The sequence below is a fragment of the Blennius ocellaris genome, assembly GCF_963422515.1.
Source record: "Blennius ocellaris genome assembly, chromosome: 17".
NCBI classification, from domain to species: Eukaryota; Metazoa; Chordata; class Actinopteri; order Blenniiformes; family Blenniidae; genus Blennius; species Blennius ocellaris.
In genome coordinates this window covers 16,308,651-16,332,658 of record NC_137666.1, presented here as the reverse complement: position 1 = coordinate 16,332,658, position 24,008 = coordinate 16,308,651, and the positions used below count along the sequence as shown (strand labels likewise).

General features: G+C 42.8%; 3 protein-coding genes across 4 annotated transcripts in view; 2 read left to right on the top strand and 1 right to left on the bottom strand.

Moving 5' to 3' along the window:
- Positions 1–2,297: 2,297 nt before the first annotated feature.
- gchfr (GTP cyclohydrolase I feedback regulator) lies at positions 2,298–4,924 on the top strand. Its single transcript, XM_080512317.1, has 3 exons — positions 2,298–2,438; positions 2,933–3,027; positions 4,232–4,924. The coding sequence occupies exons 1-3, from the start codon at positions 2,403–2,405 to the stop codon at positions 4,359–4,361; spliced, it is 261 nt and encodes an 86-aa protein (XP_080368443.1). The 5' UTR covers positions 2,298–2,402; the 3' UTR covers positions 4,362–4,924.
- A 4,065-nt stretch (positions 4,925–8,989) lies between these two features.
- dnajc17 (DnaJ (Hsp40) homolog, subfamily C, member 17) overlaps positions 8,990–24,008 on the bottom strand; it is a 36,482-nt gene continuing 21,463 nt past the window's right edge. Inside the window, exon 11 of the mRNA XM_080513064.1 lies at positions 8,990–9,213. Within this exon, the coding sequence (XP_080369190.1) occupies positions 9,085–9,213 (129 nt within the window). The 3' untranslated portion in view covers positions 8,990–9,084. The remainder of the gene's footprint in view (positions 9,214–24,008) is intronic.
- Positions 17,889–23,287, top strand: LOC308142576 (cdc42 effector protein 3). Of its 2 annotated transcripts, XM_080513065.1 has the most exons (3): positions 17,889–18,105; positions 18,226–18,370; positions 19,698–23,287. In XM_080513065.1, exon 3 carries the CDS (start codon positions 19,797–19,799, stop codon positions 20,409–20,411), a length of 615 nt encoding a protein of 204 aa, XP_080369191.1. In that variant the 5' UTR covers positions 17,889–18,105; positions 18,226–18,370; positions 19,698–19,796; the 3' UTR covers positions 20,412–23,287. The 2 variants fall into 2 exon arrangements, with proteins under 2 accessions (XP_080369191.1, XP_080369192.1); XM_080513066.1 differs by lacking the exon at positions 18,226–18,370.

The window sequence follows — 24,008 nt, the reverse complement described above, 5'->3', positions numbered from 1 at the left end:
TTCCTCCTACTGTAGATTATAGGCTCTTGATAATGTCACCAGCGTGAAGAACACTGTCGTGGCAGAGACAGTAAACAATACTGACACTGAAGGTTTCAGATACATTTAATTCCTGATCATCTAAATTGAATATTTTCAACTCATCCCTGATTAAAAGAAGCTGGATACATGTCTGCCAGATGTGAGTAGTGATCAAGTAGTGATCAAGTAGTGATCAAGCTTGAAATGAGCTTTCCCACTGAGGAGCACGTACGAGGAGGAACTGAATGTCCAATGGGCACCGCGGGCATCGGGACATCACAATCATATTGCTGATTTTATCAGCGTTCCCACCATTGTGGTTTGTTTTCAGACTGTGTCTTTCATTTCCCCCCTCTGTCACAAGACTGATCCATAATTATTACTGCAGAGGAGGAAATTACTCTATCTCGAAGGAAAGACAAAGTTCCAGACACTGCTGGTTTCATGTATGCACTGTGCCTCTACTAAGTATATGAATCAATTCAAACTGAGGAAATGCATGAAAATCATCATATATGCAGGGTGAGAATCATTGATCGCAGCCTATATTTGGAGAAGTATTCCTTTCTGGTGTCAAGGGTTACATTTATTTCCCCAGTAGGAATTAAAGCTATTTTGCCACTTGGTCCAGGAACAAAGGAAAGTAAATCTTGATCAAATGTCCTCTCAGGCAGAGATCTGGCGGGGGCTGTGGCTCAGTTGCTAAACCCAAAGTAGGTGGTTTGATTGCTCATCTCTCGATTTCTGAAAGTATCTCTGAGGAAGACACTGAACCCCAAATTCCTGCCAATAACATGCGAGCTCCCTACATGACAACCATCACAGTTGGTGCCTGAATAAGTGAAGGTCCATGTAAAACACGTGCAATATAAGTGAGTTCTGTCTTATTTGTCTTTTACTGTACATCTGTTCAAAAGTATTGTTGGGGTTAGTCTTAACTAACATAAATAACTTCTGTTCATATGTTGATTATTGAGACTGTGTATTTTCTATCATTCTTATGTGACCTGAGCTGCTGGATGCTTTGAACTTCCCTCAGGAGGACAAGAGAATAGATCAAGTATTTTCTAGTTTTACTATTGACAGCAAATAATGTACCTACTGCCCTCTAGGATTAGGTGTAGTCTGCAGAACATCAACAAATACTATTAAAAACACTTTCTAGCACCATGACTTATTGAGTTATTGCCCACTTTTGCTGCTCGCCTCATTCTTAAACTCTTAATAATAATTTTTAACTGCTGTTGGGATCTGTAGAAACTATAAAGGACTGTAATAAACCTAACATTTTACTGGGAAAATTCAGATACATCTATAAATAAAACCTTGCAGTCATTGAACTTGTTACACTTTTCAACTTGAGCGTACAAATAAGTATAAATATTGCTCCATGGTGATGCAGCCGTTCGCACTCTTGCCTCTTGGTGAGAAGTTTGTTAGTTTAAGTCCTGGCCATGCTTTTTTGTGTGAAGTTTGTTCATAAACATGCACGTGAGGTCAATTGTTGACCCAAGATTCCCTTTTGATTTGCCATGTGATTGACTGGTGATTGTTAATGATGTGATGTCACTTTATCTATTGTTAGCTCGAAATGAACTGGATAAACTTAACTGAAAGTATTTAAACTTTTTCTGTTAGTACTGTGTGGGTGTCTCTGGAAAACAAGAGAACTGCTTTAACGCTGTGCTCAAACACATTTTCAGTCCAGCAAAAAGGCTCATTTGGGAACGGGCAGGCATGACACATAGCTCAGGTAATTGTTTCTCAGAATGACTAAGGCCTTTATCTGATGAATATTTAATGAAGACAAAGAGTCTTGTTAAGTCATATGTGATTCTGACTGACAGTATCTTGTATCAGGTGTCTTTATCCTATCTTGTGAAAATGTGCAATATTAAAGTCTGTCCACACTTTTGGGTGGAGCTATTTATGTTTATGTACATATTTTAAAAAAATATATTTTTTTCTGATTCATGATTGATTGCCACTGTCATTGGCTGCAATACGAATATTAGTTGTGTCTTCCTAATTAAAGTAAAGTCACAGAATGACGAGATTGCGTTCAATTTTGAATTATACACAGGAAAAAAAACACGCAATAAATGACAAATTACGCCCATTAAGTCTGTAATAAAATCGTTTCCTCGCGTTGGCCAGTGTTTGTCATGTCAACAGAGGTGTGATCGATGTCGAGCCACGCGGCGGACAGATGCTGAGCGGCGCTCTGTGATTGGTGCGTCGCGGTGGGTGTTTCCGCATTCAGCGCGAGAGAGCAACTTTGGAGACGAGGACGCGCCGTCACGTCGCGTCTTTGGAGACAGAAACATCCTCTACAGTCCCCGGGGGGGTGGAGAATAACGGAGCCGAGCCGAGACGCAGGGATGCCTTACATGATGATCAGCACGCAGATCCGACTGGTGTGTATCAGTGTTATGTGTGCGTGGAGGGAGGCGCGAGGATTTATTTATATAACCGCACAACATTAAGCATGAAATGAATCCATCACTTGAAAAATATAACTATGCAATGATGACCTATAATGTTCTGCATGCTGGATTGAAAAAAAAAAAAAAATCCAAACAGGATCGGAGCAAGTTGTGTGTGTGTGTGTTTCTCCCCTTTACTTTTTTTCTGTCACTAAATGAAAAACACATGTTTTACTCCCTTGTTGCGCATGTTCATTTCGCAGTCTGCGGCCTAATTCTATAGCCCCTGAGTATTGGATCATCTATTTTTAGTCTGTGCAGATATGAGAGATTATGATCCGCACCTGCCAGACGGCTGCAGGTGTACCAGAGGGACTTAGAACCAGAGTTGCACTAATAACAGGAAGGATTTGTTTTTGGAGCCGCAATCATTTCTCAATAAATATGCTGTAATTTGTGAAAGTAATGTACATGCTGTATTTCAGGAAACTGGTCCAACAAATGTGGGGGATGAATTCTCTGATCCAGCAGTCATGAGTTACCTGGGAGCAAGGAAAACAACCATGCTGGGAAATAATTTGTAAGTACTGGACCTGGTGATATAAAGGAAATGTTGCAGAAACCTGTTTGAATGAGAAGAAGTAAACCTTTGTATGCATGAATAATAATAACAACAATAATAATAACAATAAAAACTTTAATTTGAGTACAGTATAAGCAATGTAATAGTAAGATGCTAATTCTAAGTACTTTTATCCACTCTAGCGCATCAGTGTACTCAATGCAATGAGATGCAGCTACTTTATGTAGCATTTCTATTGTTATTAATATATATTGCGAAAGCAGCTTTATTTGACTACACATTTTTGCTGCAGATTAAATTTATCTACTAGTCGAGAAGGTAGATATTATTGCATTATTTCTTATTGCACAAATAAAATGGTCCAATAAGTGGGCAATGAAATTATTTGCCAACTAAAATTGAAATTGAACACAGTTCAAGTAATAGCCGGCAAGAGAGTGTGATTGTCTCTCTCATCAGAAGGCTACAGGTTCGATTCCTCATCCCTCTCTGCCACCTTGCATGTCAGAATGGGTGAATGAATGAATGTTAACAATGAAAATCACTATATAAGCTTTTTTATTTAACACATTCATACCATATACCAACACTGTTACCCAGTTCATTTTGACGAAATTGTACTCGAGTGTAACCTTTGCCGTCATGTGAAGGACATTGATATTGCCGTGGTTGACGTTCTCCACCATCATCTGGCAAACACACGGGCGGCTGAGTTGTGCTCACATTGATCAGATGAGGGGAGCTTTTCCCACGTCAGCGCGATCGGCCCCCAGGTGGGCTGCAAATATGCCAACACTGGGGCCGCATTTCCATATTTTGGTACTTAGCTCTGGTGTTTGTTTCATTTTGGCAGTGAACATGTACATATTGACGGCAGAGCTGAGATGGAGTCACGTGTAGAAGAGCGCGGGTGAGGAAGGGGGGGGGGGGGTACCTCCAATATGTGGTTGAGGAAAGGGAAAGGCTGCTGCTTTGCAGATTTAGAATAAACCATTCAAGGTGATGGAATACAGATCAGGAGAAATGTTGTCATTGGCAATCTGATGCAAATGCTGCTGGGAAATGAACCAAGGTGTGGAAGGAAGTGAACAAGCACCAGAACAATTAGCAGCATTCTACTCTCCGAGCAAAGTTTACCAGAAGAGAGAAACCCCACATCTGGGCAACGCAAACGACGACTTTGTGTTTATGCTCATTTTAGCTCCGAGTACCATGTGGACGACCCGCCCCGCCTGGTCCTGGACAAGCTGGAGAAGCTGGGCTTCCGCGTGCTGTCGATGACGGGGGTGGGACAGACGCTGGTGTGGTGCCTCCATAAAGAAGCCGAGTGACGGATCACAAAGGGACGGTGTTGCTAGACCTTGATCAGCCTTTACAAGTATGGAGGAATCACCTGTTTTAACAGAGCTTCGTTTCATATTTTCCCGCGAGACATTCCACCACAAAGTCAGTCCTTTTGTCACGTTTAAACATTCAGATTATCCCTCTCACGGGGTTTTCAGATTACCACACCACATTCCTGCAAGTGCCAAAAGATATCCCTGATATTTAACAAACCCAATCACCAGTAATACTGTGGTTTACTACGAGTGACTTAAAGTAGCTGGTGAAGTAGTGTCTCTCTCTGTATGAGTGATATGTAATCAGGTCACTGAATATTTGGACATTGGTTCAATTTTAAGCAGCTTGGCTCTTCAAGCGAAACAATCGAATATGTGATTTTTCACCCTAATGATGTTTGAACTTCCCATTGAGAGCGAAACTCACTGGAGTCCAAATGTAAATTCTCCTCTTCAAATAAACTGTACGTTTTGAATAAGTGATGAGTGAAAAAGTGTGATATATTGATCCCCTTCTGGACACGGGTCTGCTATTAAAGCGTCTGTGCAGTGAATTGTGACTTTTGGTTCTTTAAAAAGTGACGGGCACTTGGTAAATGTGTTGCGATTCCTATAGGCAGCATGGCAGTGGAGTGCTCTCCCCTCACAGCAAAGAAATCCCTGGTTTGAGTTTGCACGCTATCCTCCTGCATGGGTTGGCTTTACTTCTACAACTCAAAAACAGGCAAATTATGTAAATGAGTGACTCACTATAGAAGAAAGATGGATGAAATTATTGTACTTTTCGCCTGTTTATATGTAAATACTTTCATTTTGTGCCCAAATATTCCGACGTGACTGAACTAGATACAGTCTGTGACAGGCCCGAAGGTCAAAATGCTGCCATAAATGTGTGTACTGTATATTGTTGGGGGGGGGGGGGGGGGGGGGATGATTCAACGATGTAATATTATTGGTGTAATTATCAATAAAAGAAACCAGATAAAGTCGATCACACGCACACAGCCATCTGTTGAGACGCACCCAAAACCACCACACCTCAGCCATAATAAACAGGCTCTGCTGGAGCGTCTTCAGAGCCGGACGGCACCTTTCTGGGATGCTGCGCGCTTCAGGATGACGCACTCGGGAGCGCAGGGGAGCCAGAATGCGCTGGGTGGTTTCCGCGTCGCCTCGGGTCTGCCGGCGCATGTCTGGGGCCGGCCCGGATCGCTAAACCTGCAAAAGTGGAACCTCTGCCAGGCAGCTCAGCGCCAAACTCTTCCCAGACCCCGCTGCCTCACAACTGGACCGTGAGTCCACCTGAAAGTGAAGAGGCTCCTCCGTGTTTGCACACACACCTCCGTGACAGAGTCGATACAGTGTGAAGAAAACAAGGTGGAACTGTTCAGAGGATGCACACAACAGCTTTTTTTCCACCTCATCACGATTCGCATGCGGCACAAGCCACTGTGGGCTTCGGGCCTGGCTGGTGGTGAATGTGTTTCCTGTAATTGTATTTCCTCTGTTGTCATTTGGACTCAGTTTGTGTGTTTCTGCCCCCCCCCCCCCCCCCCTTAACATTGCTGGGATACTGAAAAAAGCACTGCACATAAACAAAACCATGTGATGGGGGGATTTTGCAGGAGGAGAGGAGCAGATGTCTCCCGCCACACTGCTCCGCTCCACAGCTGGACGTTGAGTAACGTAGCCGCAGCGGCGAGGCAGCGCAGAAGTGGCGGGGAGATGGATGGATGGCTGGATCGGATGCCGCGGAGCTGCCATGTGGCTCCTAAATAGCACAATGATGAGAGAAAGCGCTGCCACACTGGCCTGTAAATACAGACCAACCATTACGTCTTAGTCCTCCCGAGAGACGAGGAAAACATGGACGTTCCAACGGGCTGAGGACGGCGTTCGGAACGTATGGTGACCGCAGCCGTCTGGCACAGGTTTGACTTAATGTGGGTCACGGAGCGGTAGCGTGTCACTTCGGAGAGCATAAATAAGCAACGTAGAGTCAACAGAATCTTCCAGATATCTGTTGCATAAGCCTATTGTGAAACAACTTAGAACAACAACAGCATAAAAACTCCTGAGGTAGGCATCGGGAGATAGAAGACAGATTTTTAAAGTGGAGCGTTCTTCAGTTCAAGTTCCTCAGGAGCAAAAGTTGAAATAAAGTCAGAGATGGAAAGGTGTAGTCCAACGCATCCATCGTCTGCACGCGCTTTTTTTTCCACTTAAAACTTTTCAAATACTGAAGCCGTTTTTTGTTGTTTTATTTATCTTAATTTGAGTGGAATTGCGACCCCAGCCTAGTTTGCAATCTAATTTTCCCAGTAACATTGTTTAGGATTAGGTGAGTTTTTAAAAAAAAAAAGAGAGAGAAGTTTTCTGGACATTTCACTGTATTTTGCTCCAGAAGGTTTCAGTAAAATTTTATCTATGTTGAGATTGTAGTCATTTTCAGTTTGATCTTGTGAAGGTATCGTCTGCGCCACAACAAAGGAACATTTTAGCATTAAAGGTTATGATAGCATTATTTTGCTGGTCTGGCCCACTGCAAGTCGACAGACTTCAGTGAAAATTGTGGATGTGATGATATAAATGTATCCCTGTGAAGCGTTCTTAGCACACAGGTCAAATCCCCTGATGACTGAAAGTATTCCGCATTTACCAGAGAGCTGACAAAGATGAACGTCAATTAACGAGTCGCCTCCAAATATACTTGAATCTGGAGAAAAGCTTTGCATATATGCATGCAAAGTCGAGAGAAGAAACCTCTGAACCAGCAGATCCATAATGGCCGGCCTCCACACTATGTTCACTTTTCATCACATGAGGCCACAAGAATTTCCCCACAGATCTACCTCGCGGTCCAATCGCATACTGATTACTGGTTTAGCATGAGGAAGGAAAATTATTTCCATGTCTTCTCATCACAGAACCTGCGGTTCGGATTATTACGGACACGCCACTCCTTTCCCACAGTTCCCCGTGGTTTTCACAGCACACTCGTTTGGCTACCATGAGGTAATGAGTCGTCAGATACAACCAGAGCGTTTGACTGATGCAAATTGCATCATTATACTACTATAATGACGCAGTGTGGTGTTTCAGGACCACGGCTTCTTTTTCAGCGAATCTCGTCTGGATGTAGGTAACATTTCTAAATGCCTTGTGATTATTTACCTGGAATAGAACCAGAGATCAAATACAAACACTGCTGTAAATAAACAGTGTATTGAGTAGAGTTACGATGATCTTTGTAGATTGTCTATTTTTTTTCCGCCCGGATGTTTTCACACATTGTTTGTTGTAGTTTTAGGACACGAGTGAGTCTCTCCATAACTCATCAATGATCTTCTCTTTCCACGCAGCATCACAGTATTTTGTGATTTGAATACATACAAAGAAATGTGTGTTCCACATTTTGTTCTCCACTGAACAGGTGATCATTTCTTTTTCATTTTTGGTGCAACAAAATTCTCGGAGCTGCTGGTTGTTTGCTGTGTATTACATATAGTATTTTTAACCACACATCTTTAATTATTCCTTCCTGTGGCTTGTTTTCCTCACTTATTGCTTGAACAAGATTTTTGTGATCAGACCCTGATATGATTCAGTTTGCTCATGATTATTCTTCCTCTTCTTGTATGTTTATAATAAATTGCGGTCACTTCATTTAGTCGTTCTGCATTTCTTTTGTCAAAGTCATGTCTGACTTGTATCTACACATATAAATCCACTTTATAGTCTCTCCTTAATTTAGAAAAATTTTTGATTTTCACTTTGTTTTTCCATCTATCTATTATAGTTGAGCCCCATGTATCTGTTGTTTAAATCTTTAAAGTCCCTGGCTTGAAATCAATGTCATACATAAACTTTTATCTCATTTTCTAATCTAATCTAAAGAAAAAATTACTTTATCAAAGAAATGTGTTTATAAATGCATTTAATTGAAAGCCTGTTATTAAAAATGCCATTAAATACAGATGTAGCTGTATGTAGAAGTAAATAATAGTGGGAAGTGTTTGGGAAAAGTAATTAAATATTTTGTATTGTGCCATCTTAAGTGCACCACGGAGACAAGTGATTTTGATGAGATTTGTACTTTAACTTGAGTACAACTGTACGTGTACTTGTTGTACAGTACAATATACAAGTTGTTGTATTTGTGTAGGGATTATGTTTACTCACGCTTAAGGATTTTGCATAATTAGCAAACAAACTATCTTTGAAAGTGCAAAGCTGAATGCATTATATTGTTTTGTCATGATCTGACCCTGTGATTCACTTCATTTAAAAAGAAAATACATAAAAAACATTAGTCAAACTTCAGATTTCTATGCCAGAGAAACTAATTATATGTGTTAAGTTTTTCTTACACACCATACATGAGGAATTGTTGGGTTTTATCAAACTTTTCCACTACTTTTTTACATTCTAATGAAATATACTAGCTGAAATACCTTTATTGCGATTAACAGGTATTGATGGAATACAACGCGACAGGAAACTGTGCATTTCAACTCCGACCTCACTGCATCTTCCTTAGTCATCCCCAACTGTCAGTGAAGAAAATATTGTAATGGTTTCATTATTAAAAAACGTTCATTTTATTGGCATATCACACAAAGAAAAATGAAAAACAAAACACATGTGGGCTTTATGAAACTAAAGCCTGAAGTATGTTTCGGTGTAAATGTCGGTGGCGGGGGAACGGGCCGTGCTACGAGCCGTTGGCTTCGTCGTCGTCGTCTTCTCTCTGCATCTGCTCGATGAGTTTCTGACGCTCGGCGGCCTGCCTCATCCTCATCATCACGATGCTCTCGTAGTCCCGCTCGTTGGAGAGGGAGCCCTGGGCAGGAGACACGCACGCAATGTCAAGTCAGACAAACAAGTAAACATATTTTTCGTGTTATAAAAAGACGAAGCGATGCAGTGGTTAGTGATCTTGCTTCACAGCGAGAAATCTCCGGTTTGATTCCAGGCTTGGGGGTCTTTCTGGTTTGTGTATTTTCCCTGTGCGTACGCCAGCTTCCTCCCACGTTCCAAAAACATGCTTATTAGGAATACATACTGATCATAGTGGTGGATGTGTGTCTTACTGTCCATCTCTTAGTGTTGACCGGGTGTTTTCGATTTGATCGTCTCAGCATTTCTTCCCTAAAATTTAGTTTTACAGTATTTGAATGAGGATTTTGATTTGAGTCTCCCACGACTCCCATGACAATATGTCGCGGGATCCAAGTCACATCATCTCATCAGCATGTCTTTTGGTCGGACAGTGACAGAAACCTGGAACCAACCGTGAGCTTTTCTCTCTTTTTTTAAACTTTGGTCTTAAACAGGGTACTGCATCACAAGTGTGAACAGCGCCTTGGTTTTTCTACTGAAACCATGCAGATGCTGGTGTAATACTTCCCAAAAGTGAAACATATCTTGGTGTGGAACCCTGCTGCGGTGGTCTTGTTCGCTCAGTGTTTAGTCATGATGTCAACTGATCCATAACACTGGCAGAATCGCACAAAATCCAAACTTCTCTGCATTCCATAACGCGCCAAATGCAACTAATGGCAGACACAGCAAAAATTAATTCGGTCCAATGTCTGTTTGCTTTCACAACCAGGCCTGTGGGTGTGGAGCAGAGCGGAGCGGCCCGTTCACATAGATGCTACATGTATACGACTGCGTCCCACAGAGACTGTGACGGGGTAATTCCGCTGCCTGAGGTCATTACATCCCAAAATGTGTCCTGGAATGAGGCCTGTTCTCCGCTGGCGGAGCTTTGGCTTGGACGATGAGGGCAACAGATTTCTCAAACTATGAAGGGGACAGGAGAGGGCAGCCAATGGCTAATCAAGCAGCATCAAACGTATTCCTCACTGTTGGGATAAGCGGTCACGGGACCCTCCAGGCGAAGATGAGGTACAGACCAACCAAGCGTTTCGCAGCAAAGATCAGGATGACGACACGAAGCATCGTCAACTCCAGGACGAACAGGCAGCAACAAACCAGTGCAAACCAAAGACATGTGCTTCTGTTAGTGTTCCCATTATTTCGGTGAGCCCTGGAGAGCCTCCTGACCTACTGCTGCACTACGTGACTCTCCAGCTGTGCAGTGGGAGCGAGAGTGACCCGCAGCAGGTGCTGAGGGTGGCAGTGCACATCACAAACAAACCGCTACCTCCCCTCAGAGAAACTCGCAATGGCTCGCTGGACTTTAAAGAAGCCCACACATTCTGGACATCGCTGGCTCTCAGTGCAGGATGTATAGACTCTCTAAGAGCTCAACAAACACACTACCTTAATGCTTTTAATTCAATCCGCTATTTTGAACTTCCAGCTTGAGCTGCTTAACATGTTGTCATTATTGGGTAATAAAAAGCAGGTTGCATTCACATCCTGTTATCCGCCGTTTGACTCATGTCAAAGTGTTCTTGAGCAAGATACTGAACCCCGACGTGTGTGTGTGTGTGCGTGTGGCTGAAAAGGTGAACATGACTAATGACGAACACTATGGTGCACGTTCAGTCTGCTCTCAAGCAGACAGCAGACTGAGCAGTAAAAAATATCTATAAGTTGGTCTATTTCTTATACAAATATAAAACAATATGGCTTTCATTGTCCACGTGATAACTATAACCTAAACAGTTTTCCTGAAACAACTTACCAGCGTTCCATTGCTGAGTGGCTACTCCAAACCTACAGACGAAGCAGGTTTACCTTTAGAATATGTCGCTTTTAGGCTGCGTTTACATGACGTTTGGAGTGAAAACGCATGGTATTTTTTTTGGTTTTCATTTCAGAGAAGTTTGGCGTTTACATGGTGACATTTAAAAAAAAATGATGTGTGGTTACATGGAATTGCCAGAAACACTGAAAATGATGTAACTGTTATTTGGGGGACAAGGACACGGATGGACGGGCGCGCACACACACACACACACCGCTATAAACATCAACATAGACATTTGTATAGACAGACGAGTTGGATCGTTATTACAGGTGACTCCTGACTCATTGAGCATGCCACCACCGGGTTCCTCCACTGAAGTGCAGAGACCGATTATCCAATTTCCATACTTTTAATAAAGTAAATCAACAAATCAAACACAAACTCACAGACACTACTGCCTCTTGCAGGCTCCTCTGTTAGTCTGACTGTCCATGCCCGCCTGTCACACCTGTGTGTCCATGGGCTCCTCCTTTATGGACAGAGAGGTGAGGCAGCACACCTGATTCCCATCCGGAGCTTAATCACCTCCCAGGAGAGGATGGACTGGGAGTCATGACGCTCTGGACGCCGCCATTGTTGTTATTGCCCATCTGCATGCGAATGTCGAGAACAACTATTTGCTACAGCCGTGGTGCGCATGAGCAGTAACAGCGTTTTACGCTGTTCCCAAGAAGACGGAGCATTTTCTACAAGTTCCACCTTGGAAACCGTTTTCAAAGTTAAATTTTCAGCAGCTCCAAGCGGACACTCAAAACGCATGGAAAGTTTTCTGTTTTCACTTGACAATGTTTATCAAAATATCAAAAGTTCAGACACCTTCAGCTAATTGCAAAACCTCTATCAGACTTTTGTCAATGAAAAGAGCAAAAGGCCCAAATGATACTGAGAAACAGTTTGTGCCCCCATAGAATAGAATAACGAACGGTCTGCTACTGATTTTCTTAATTCATGCAGCCTTGGGTTAAAAGATTTATCAAAAAAAAATTTAATTTTGTATGTTGAATGTTACAGTAAACTTTTTTAATCATGTAGATTTTGTTTCTGTTGAAATTTGTCGAAACGTTTGACAACCTTCAGCTGATTTTACGTGTGTACAATATGGTGTACATACTCATGAGGGGGAAAAGCAAGACCATGTGGCCACAGAGCAAGCTATTGTTTTTAAAGGATTATATTGAGGAAGTCCACTCGGCCAAGGAAGTGTCTCTTTAACAAGACAGTAAGCTGCAGGAGAGAGCGAGAGTCTGCATTAGGCACAGGGAGAGAGCAAAGCGAGAGCAATTTGAGGAGGAGAGGGAGGTTTTTCTCAATGCACTCGCTGAGCTAAGGCATCTGGAAAACATCACGGGGACTCCAGCATCCATGTGCTGAGAGAAAGAGGGTGAAGCGTGGAGGAAGAAGAGAGGAGAGGGTCTGTGAGAGGAAGTTACCCCCGCACTCCCCTTCTCCTCCTACTCACCCCTGGTTTGAGGAAAGTTGCTATTATCATTCCAATAATGTGAGCTCAAGCCCTCGTCTGACACGCAACTATGAAATATCACGCGAACACCATTAGGTAAATAAACGGCTCTTGCATCTTCATATCGCACGAAACACAAGTTTAAAAGCAATGGTACAAAATAGCTCAATGCTCAACAGCAAATAAATCTGCCCTCTCTAGTGCCCTCTACTGGTCACTGCGCTGAACCGTATCTGGTAAAGAGTCAGCTATGGTGTGACCTCCGCTCTACCCACGGCGGTCACAGGCAGACAGCGCGATGCTAATGATCTGGGGGGATTCTGAGCATTAACAGGTGCTGTATGGTCAGTGTGACGCATTTCTTCACAGGATGAGGGATGTTTCCTTGCCCGGGGTGTTAACTTACAATGTACATGTTTAGCCAGTGCATCACTCTATAACTAAACACTTGGCGTGTGTGCATGTGCGTGTATGTGCGTGTGTGCATGTGTGTGTGGTACCGGAACACTGGGGCCCAGGGTGAGTAGGAAAACCACGGAACACAAACAACGGGCCCCTGCACAAAGCCGAGCGAGGAGGGCACAGGGCCACCGCAGAGGTGGGATGGTAGCAAAGCACACACACACACACACGCATGCATGCATACATACATACATACAAACAAGTGGAGGATTAGCGTGTGACATCATCGCATGGCTCGGGCCGCCGAACAGCACACCCCGGTTTGACCCCGGGCCAGGAGTGACATCATGAATACCACCAGTGCTGTGAGTCAGGCCGTTTAGCACACGCAACACAAACTCTTGCACTCCTTCCCACACGCAGCAGGAGGCACAGCGGAGTGCAGGTGGCCACTGCGCTCCCCGAGCACGAGTTGTCAGATCAGCTGCACATTACGCCATTCCTTCAACGGCGAGCATGCGAGCACAAGTGAGTGAGAAAGTTTGTGTCTGTAAATGCAAAAAAAAAAAAGAAAAGATAGATAGGCGAGTCTGGACTTGAGGAAAATGGGAATCAACTATACCAGCGCGGAATGACTTCTTTTTTTCCCCCCCTGCTAACATAATTACATTCCACGCTTTTAGGATCTGCAACAGTGCAGCACAACAGGTTACCCAATTTGTATGAATGGATTACTCATTAGCACCATCGGCCGTTATATATCTCTAACTAGATGCTCACTGTGCCAAGAACTGACTTTATAGACTCGCAAGGAGTAGAATGGGTTTTTCTTAACAAGCCTGCTCTGTGGTCCGGGTTAACATTTCTGCCTCTAATGCACTGTGGTGAAGTTAATCAAGGAGCTATTTATCTGCAGTGTGTGTGTGTGTGTGGTAGCAGAATGTCTGCTTGTGTGTCACTGAGCTACGGACTGTGTGATTTATGATAGGCAAATACTTATTTCAAGATCATTTGTGTGTGCGTGGAGGTGCCCGAGCACCGCCGCTAACTCAAACAAACAGGCCGGGGTTCTGCACACGCAACGCCGGAGCCCAAGGTCGAACTCCCCGCACAGACAAAACGTAAAGCTTTGTAAATGGTAGAAGACTAATCATCGTCCATTACTCTTGCGGACACAAAACCCCAAAGATTTGGTTTATTACACTGTTTTTGTTAGTGAAGAACAAACACTTCATAGAGATTACAGCCCAAACCTACTTCCTGCCTTTCACCCAATGCACGCACGCGTCGTCCAAGCACTCTGGTTTCTGACTGGGACTCTAACACACTTTTGGTTGAACCCTATCATTTCTGCCATGCATAAGCAGAACTCTGAGATGAACTGTGATATCTAGAAAATTCAGAAAGCAGAGAAATACTGACGATGGCCCACAAGAGGCTCCAATCTGGTCCCACCAAGCAAGGCGGTTATAAAGCATTTATACAAGTTTCTTTTTGACATTTCATTGTATTTTGCACCAGATGTGTCGAAATTGGAAAGTTAGGACATAAAATAAAAATAAAAAACTGCGTGTGTATGCAGAAGAAAAGAAAATCTTCAATGTACCGTAAGTAAATATAGAGACCACAGAGTACAGCATCCACACTGATAATAGGTCTGGAATTTAAAGGCACTGAAAAGACAAAGGGATAAACCACAAAACCAAAGTAAAATTAAAAAGAGACACAAATATGCAATATTTTCCAAATTTAATTCTGGTTCCGGCGAGTCCAGGAAAGCAATAAAGTTGATTTCAAGTGCATTTTTGGAGGGTGACAGTCCATGTGTGTACGTGTGGTTGTGTAAGCATGTGGTCATAGGTAGTCACGGTATTCAACAGAATAGAAGCCTTTTAGGTGGAGACTCGGAGGGCTGTTGGAATCTGCTAAAGTAAAGGAAATAAACAGTGAAAAGAGAAATGGCAGCAAAGACCTGAACTCCTGGTGCCCTGGCATTTCTCTTTATGATGGATGAGCTCAGGGAACCTAGAGTAAGGAAATGTGGGAGTTTGGCCTCTTTAATATCCAACAATACATCGTTGTAAAAGCAAAATTATGTCTTTCACATCCAAGCCTTCCGGGAAAAGCCCTCTGATTGCAACCGATTTGCCATTAACACAAAAGAGGCCATGGAACTGGTTAAGAATACAGTCTGAACCTTGGAGATGTTAAAAAAAAAAAAAAAAAAAAAGACCTGTCAAGGTTCAAACTACAAAATGAGAAATTTCAGGTCACTTCATTTGTCCGAAAGTGTTTTCATATCAACGTGGTTCCTTATCTTCTGTGTTTAATGTGGAGAATAAAATAAAATCTAGCGAGATGAATCTTGCTATGTATTGTTTATATCAACTCCACGGTCTGCACAGTAATCTAAATATCAGAGCTATGATTTAATAATTACGTAGGAGTCCATGCCAAGAGACAAAACATTCCCCAGCCTTCACTGACTACCCACATTACCGAGAAATAAAGTGTGAGTGAAACATATGTGCATTAAACTTATTAAACCAAATACTGCAAAACTGAGGTGAAAAATACAGAATGTTCTAAGATGTAAGCAAGTTTATAACAAGAAATAAAGAAATTGAGTGAAAACTACTTCTGTTACTCAACAGATTTCACTCATGAAGCTAAAAAGAACAACATTGCGCATAAATACACACAGTTTCTTACATTAAATCGATTCGAGAATTATGCAAACCAATTGACTTGAGTGGTGAGAGTGAGCCAGAAGGCAAAACAGCAACAATAATAACATGCAAACTATTGGGCTGTTTCCATTGTTATCGCAAATAGGGAAGATTCAATGAGCGAGGGCCTTGTCGTTAACAATGATGAGCCGCTATGCCCTCTGGGAGGAACTCAAACAGTGAAACTCATCCAGTGAGGGGAGCCAGTTGATGAGATTAGGATTCTTCCCGCCGTGGGTAGAAACTGTGTGTTTTCAGTCTGTCATAGACAAAAAAAAATGAGCCACAGTGACAATATGTTCAGCTGTGCCGCTACGAGCTGCAGCTACTTTCAACCATTAGAAACGCAGCAAAAAATATTACAATGAGTCATGCAATATTCATGCAAATGATACCCACCCAGACCCATATGATAGTTAGATTTTCATAAAGGTCACACACTGAACCACATCCACATTCTACATCTCCTTTCCTTCTGGTTCCCTTCATCTATTCGTCGCCTGACGGTAACGCGTCACACCGGTATGACCGCAATGCTTTGCGATTGCAATCTTTGGTTCACAGTTTGACATTGTTCAATGTGTCGAGTCACACACAGATACCCGGGTACAGACTGATGGGCCGGAGGGGTTTTAGCTGACTGATCTCTGCGTTATCTAATAAAGCAATCTCCATAGTATGCCCTATGTGTTGTCACATTCTTGTGTGCGATGAGTCTGCAGCGTGTTCGGCAGCGAAGCACAACACCTGCATTTTGGTGTCAGATCTTTGTCATACTGGAGTCATACAAGTAAGCGTCATTTACTCTCAGTAGTCCAACCCAGGCTGCCAAGTTTCTGTTGGAGCGCCTTCAAAAAGCTCCTGACTGAGTCATAACTTTGAGACAAACAGTGACGACAAAGGGAAAGACGACGTTAAGAGGTTCTCACAAGCCCTGATTAAAGGAGCGCTCCCAGTAACTGTTCAAACAGATGGAGCAACAAATTGTGTAACTTTAATTGCCTATACAAATGTGAGTCTTTCCTAATACAGGTAATTGATGAAAATACAATGGTCTCTAATTTGATCAAAAGTCCTGTGTTTTCTAAATGCTTGACATCTAAGGGGAAGCTGGAAAACACAATAAAGAGGGAAAGGAACATCCAGCAAAGCCTCGGTTTGGGCAATGTTTGACAAAGTAGTTTAATTCCTTGGAAATTGTTCTTATAATTTCATTTGCGTGAGTAATTGAGTAATAGTGTCTGGTCTTGCAGAGTATTTTGGCACTGCAGTCCAGAGGGGAGGAAGAGAGGAAGAGGAGGAATGCCTGTTGTTTATTTGATCAATTTGAGGAGGACTGAGAATTACAAATTGTCTTTCACAACCTGAAAGTTTGAGCTTTTTTTTTTTTTTTTATCAATACAAAACATTTAAGCTCCAGAAAGAGATATTCTTTCTGCTGGAATCTCTTTGTATGTTGCAGATTTCACAAAATGCACTAAAAACCCTATCATGACAACTTTCAACTCTTCAGAAAAAAAAAAAACTCCAAAAAACCTTCAGTGACACTGACATGATTTCCAGTTCTGTATTCCCGTTGCATTCCAGAGCAAAGACAACATGCTGGAGGCGTGAGAAATGAAAATGCAACAAGTTATCGCCGTTGTGAAACCCATGGTGCCTGCTCATACATGTCTGTGAGCGATACTGTGCGTTGATTACATAGATAAGCTATAGGCCTCCAGTCAAGCAGAAGAGCCTGTGAAGTGGGCATGACTGCGGGGCTTTGCACAAGCCAACAGCAGAGAGGGAAGCAGGAAATGGGCAGAGCAGAGACACAATGACATGGAGATTAGAGATCAGTTAACCCCCCCCCTCCAGTGAGTGGCTGACCTGTTTGCTCACTGACTATGACTTCCCTTTTTTTTTTTCTCCCCAAACACAACCTGTTACACACCAAGTCAAACTCTCTCAGCCGTCGCCTCTCGCCAACACACTCACGCACCATTTAGCCGTTGAAATAAGTTGGTTGTTTTTCTCACGTCTTTCTCAGAGTTACAACCTTTAGGTCGGGCACTCCTGCTCCGGTCCCACTTTCCCACAGGTGATGGTTACAGCAGCCAATCAAGTAGCAGGAGTTTTTACTGTAACACCTACAACTGTGAGGCCAACTGACATGGGAAGATCCAACATTGGGAAAAGGTTTTAAAGTGGGTCAACGTTCGGATAGGGGCGAGAAGCTCGATAAAGACCGAGGAAAAGCCTTGATGTCGTAGCACGTTTCCACTCTGACCATCCTCTGCTTATCACCAAGGACAGGAAGACTTTCACCAGCAATAAACCTTTTTTCTACAACGCAAGTGGGAACTTACGTCAGAGGAAGAAACGCCGAGAATTGAAGGACCTCGGGACTGAAAAGCCGAGACAACGGCACAGATACAGGTAAGCATTTGGTGTTTCATAAATCCTTACTCAAAGAGTATTTGAAATAATAAAACTCAATGTTAAACTTGATGGGGGTTTTGTGACTGTGGAAGAGACACTGTGTTTTTCTGTCTCAAGGCTGAGCAATGAGGTCCTCTGTGCAGCACTGAACAAGCCCCGTCATGTCAAAGGAGAGTCTGTCAGGTTGCGCAGGTACACACAGCTTAGTTTCCTGACAGAGACGGGTGTGCGTGTGTGGGATTCAATTGTCTCAAGACGATAGGTAAGAAATCATTCACCAATCTCCATTTTATTGTTAGAAATCCTACAGGACTACCTGCGTATTATGAAAAAAAAAACCCGTTGCAGATGCTTTTGGTTAAAATATTTGCTGGATTCCTTATCAGTCACTGAGATTTATTGTCAATAGCACCAAGAAGAAGAAGGAAAAAAAAAAAAAGACAATTTAAAGCGTGTTTCGTGGCCAATCTGTTTTAATGGGCTTCTTTAGTTTTTACTTGGCCATGAAGTGTTTCCTGAACATGATACTCATGGCTGAAATCCTAAAGACCCCTCCTTGGCCAAACTGACATGTTTGGAAAGGAATGCTGTTATGTCCACGCTCTCCAATCTCCCGCTGCTACTAAAGTGCCGATAAAACCTTTACGGGCCAACAAAACCTGTTTGCTGAAGTGGCGTACAAGTTTACAGAGTGAGTGTTTCAAGTCACGAACACAGATCTGATGTGGGCAACGCTGTCGGGCGAGTGTAAAAATCACAGACACCGAGCGGATTATCTAATCGGCGTGCCTGCGTTGATGAACTGAGGTTTGTTCTACTCAATAAAATCATTACTGGTCACGAAACGCAAAAACCAATGTGTTCTCACTCAAGTTGTTTTGTGCTTTGTTTTTTGTTCTGGGGAAAAAAAAAAAGAATGAAAATGTATATTTTATATAACCATCTGAACTCTTTTGTGTGAAGTGTTGAAGAGTGTGACAATTTTACTGGATAAACGTTTACGTCATAATTTAATGGGTATACACGGACTGCACAAAAATCAAAAATATGTGATCGAAAGTGAAGTTAATATCATCATTTCTGACAGGCGTTGAGAGGAAATTGAATATAAAAAAAAAAAAATGGGATTTGGTAGGCTACGCTATGATCCAGGATAACAATTACAAGGGATTTGCATTTTTGTAGCTTTTGTTCCTGGACGTCTTAAGTGGGCTAATAGACTTCCTTTGGAGGATGTGCAGCAGACCACACCTGCATTTACGGGTAAAGGCGGATCAGAAAAGTAAATATTTAGAAATGAAAGCTTCAAAGCATTATTGAACATCATTGTGCTGCCAAATAATGCTGAACTTCATCGATTTAAGACCAAGCAGAGAAGGTGCAATGTGTAAACAATGGCTGCCGAATCACACATGTGGTCCAATACTTACATCTGGTAGTGAATGACATGACAAGCACAGACGTGCACCATATTTCATCCAGATGATGGGAAAGCCATAATATTATAGTATTATAAAAACAACAACACAGGAAACTTCGAGACTCATTTGTTAAAATGTAATTTGTTTCTTTTTCCTGCTTTCATTTAGATGGGACTGTGCTTCACCAGTTTCTAAGGAGGAGACGAAAACGAAGACAAAACTATTGGAATACAGCAAAAAATAAAACCGATAACGAGATCTGTCAAGATGCCGCTCAGAGCATCGCTGCACAGGAAGCCGTCTTCGAGCCGTTGGTCCAGCAGGCACTCAAAGCGGAAAGAGGTCCTGTCCGTCAACATGATCAGCCTCCCACTGGCAGACTTCCGTCACATCTCTCACATTGGAAACAATTCTCACAACGACAGTTTTGGAGATCTGTCCTTTCTAAAGATGGGCCACAATCTGCTTCTACAAAGTTCCCAAAGTGAACAGAACATCTTCCTGTCCTGCTCGCCGCCTCCGAAGCCCCCTCGCCTGAACCTGGAGGACACGGAGGTCACGGAGAGCTCGGACTGGCCCGTGGACCGCCCTCATCAAAACTCCCAGAAGAGGAAGAAATGCAGCTCGATGCCACTGCTCGACAGCGCCGGCGGAGATGACGACATGATGGACGAGTACCAAAGAGGCAACATTGTCACTTCGAGCCAAGTTCACTGTTCTGGACGAGGCAGCGTGAGCTCAGACAGAGATGGAGACTTTACAGAGACCTGTGAGAAAACAGCCGGGCAGAAAAAGGACGAGGACAGTGGCTTTTCGTTCAGCCTCGACTTGGGCCCTTCGATTCTCGACGACGTTCTCCAGGTCATGGACAAACACAATTAGGTGCAACGGCAGTCACGTGACTTTCCTGAAGGTTTGGCACATGGAGAAAGTACTAAGTCATCACTTCCCTTGTGGATACACTCCAAATCATGCTGACAAAAACTGACTCTGGCGATGTTTTCCGTGATTCAAGTATACGTGCGGGGTGATATTGTTTTCACGACACACTGTGGCACAGAGGAAAAGATCATTGAAAAAGTTAATGTTTTCCTATTGTTCACCTCTTGTAAGGATAGAAAGAATGTTATAGTTAATAATTGACCTCTGTCTGTTTTTAAAGTCCAAGAGAGTTCCACCGTCTTTTGCATTTCTTCTTTGCTATTGCGTTCCCTCAAACCACACAGCACAGCACAGAAGAGGGCTGTTAAGACTTAAGAGTGTTGTGTTTAAGAAAAGAAAAGCCACAGCTGGAATCCAAGGTCCTCGAGCTGTGATGTCTTGGCATGCTCGCCAATCTATTGTGTGCAGAGGGCAATTTTTACTCCGCACGCATCCCAGAGGCCCCAGTCAAAGGTAGTCCAAGGTACCCCCCATCTCCCATTCCCAACAATGCAGTGAAAACAAACACTTAACTCTGCTTCCAATAAAAGACAGCCAGCGGTGGCAGATTGGGCTGCAGACCAAGCTAGGCCACAGGTCCAAGACCTCAGAAAGAAGAGGGAAGAAAAAAAAAATCCCAGAGCAGGCTGTTTTCTTAGCTGCAAATCAGAGTCTGATGCTCTGGTGAGTGGCGCACGAGAAGGAAAGTGGTAAAGGGTAATATGATACTTCCATATACGCGGGGGGTGTCAAGGGAGGAGGACCAGAGACATCCATTACTTCAGCAAAAGTCCTGATGAGGGTTTAATCACAACCTTCTGACCAAACAAACCCCTCACACGTGAAACAGTTATGCAGCATCTCACACACACTGGCACACAAGAAAAGAAAATGCGTATGACCCTCGGCATACGAGGCCAAACTGAGGTCCAATTTCCACCCCCGTTGGAGGAAGAGCCAGGACAGAGCTTCAGTTTGTGCTTTAGTGAGGGTTGCCAGCTTAAGCTGTAGGCAAAACCCAGTCCCAGTCGAATTCCTAAGTGCCCAGTGGGTCACGCTGAAAAATACACAAACCACAAATGTCCTGCTTCAAGCACTGGATTTGGAAATTCTATGCACGTCGAACATTGACAGCAATGTTTGTGGCTACATCTGCGCGATATATCTGTTTTTGGAATCAGCCACTTTGAACTAAATATCACTGCTGCTGTTTATTGTATATGTTATGACAGAAACACTCCAAAACAGGAGCGTTATGTACTTTGGGTTAAGTTTAAAAAAAAAAATGTTTTATTAAAATTCCAAGATTGGTGGTTTTGTGGATAGAAGCGTTCGTGTCAATATTTTACAAGAACTTGGAGAAGGCTGTTTACACTTCCTGATGTGCTGGCATTTACTTGGCTGTCGGAGTGTCAAGCTCCAATGTGGAAGCAATGGGTCTTTTCTATCAGTTTTTCCATTGGAATTGTAGCATTGGACTCTAGAACACAAACATTATTTCAAGGTGGGAAGACATGCACCAGCCTAAATTAGACAGGCCTGCCATCATGAAGTCATGTAGAGTCATAAATCTAACTTTTATAGATAAAAGGGGTAATAATAAATACATAAATCTTCCCTTTTCTATGGAAAAGTGGCATTTGCTGGGTTAATAGGTGTATGTCCTGCAGCACACCTGAAGAGGTGAGACTAAGGCCCTGTTTACACAATGTTTTCAAGTGAAAACACAACACTTTGGTTGTGTTTTGGGCCTCCGTTTACATAACAACGGTGCTCGGAGTCACTGAAAATGCACTGACAAATGGGAGCCCTCAAGCACAGTTCTCTTGGTTCACAAGAAGCATGTGGTTCAGTTCCTCGTCCAATCTCATGGTTGGCATGTCGACTACCAGGTCTCACCTTGTGCATGTGCCGGATGAATCCCACGATTCTTCCAATGGTGTGCAATAGCCTTGCATTAGCAGCCGTCACCAGTGGGATGTGATTGTGTGGAAATGGGTGAACGTGACGGATCGTGTAAGGCGTGTGGAGACTGCAGAAGTCGGGAAAAATGTACTTTAGGAGTACATTTACCATTTAGAACTGATCAAGCCGCCAACTGTCCAAAATATAATGACACTCCATCAACTGCCGTCTGCTTTTTCGTGCAAAACTTTTTTTCCTGCAGATGAGAATCCTTGACCTCTACGGCTGACTCATCCGCACAAAAGCTCTCGGTGAAGAATCAAATAAACCGAGGCTCAACAACTGTTCAGCCACATGACTGATGCGAGAAGAAAGAGCCAGTAATTGAAGACAAATTATCTTGTCTGCACTGTGAACACTGGCCGAACTGTGAGGTATCACAGTCACATCTGGTATCACTTCTCTCTCAACAAAAATCCAAACTTGCTGTCATACAGAATAACAAAAAAACCTGTCATCTCACGGAAGAGAAGCTCTTGTGAGCTATGCTCTGTCAGTTGCTAATTAAAAGACATAAAATATTGTTTTGGCTAAAAAAAAAAAAAAAAAAAAAAAAAAAGCTGTGTCCTACCGTAAAAACTGTCTCACAGTCAAGAAAATGCTGCCTGGTTCTACAAGGATTTAAACACAAAAGGGGATTTTGGGAAACTGATATTGATATTGTTTATGTCGTCTGTAACATATATATGTATCATGTCATAATATATTATCGAGCTGTAAATGTTTATGCTGGAGCAAATCCACAACAGGCGTCCCTTCTCATGATATGCATGATGAACTGGGTGTATTTCAGAATAACACAATAAATTTGAAATTATGACCACACCACAATCATAGCAGGCAAATCTCTCTGTGTCTGAAGAGAAAATGCAAACATGTCTATGTATTTCAGACTTTTGTAAACAAGAGTATCTCTGAAAATAAACTATGAACTGTTCTCATCCTTTTCTTTTCCCGGTCTTGACAGCGAGTCCAACTTCACCAACGTTCTATTTCTACGCATCCATATTAATAAGATATTGCATATTAACAAAAATCCTCTTGTTGGGTGTGTAATTGCAAAAATACAAGTTTCTTATATTCTTTCAAGAAATGATTCCTCTCCATTAAGGTTTGTGTCAGGGTGCCAACAGCATGCCCACAACGAGTGCATCTCTTCCAAACACGAGGGCTATTATAGGTGAGAGTTTACTCTTGTAGCACCACCACACCATCAGGCTGCAAAAACAATCCCAGAATAGCTGATCTGCTGCATCTGGTTTTTCTCGTGACAACCCCCCCTCTCCAACGATTCTCCAGCTTCAGATAGAAGAGGCAAGTATGAAAAGCTCAAGTTTAAATCCTGTACAATAACTTACGTTCAGAAATATGGTACGCTAAAATGTCCAATAAACCATGAAAGAAGACTTGGTGATTAATGATTGCATCACGTCTCCAAAGGGACACAGCCTGCAGACGGTGCGTCTATATCTAAGACGGTCTGTAAAATCAGATGAATTATTAGCCAGACCTTGTGGAGTACGTGCCGCTGAAAGCTTCTTTTTGACGTAGCAACCAATCAAAGCTATCAGGGAAGGCTGGAGCCGACATGTG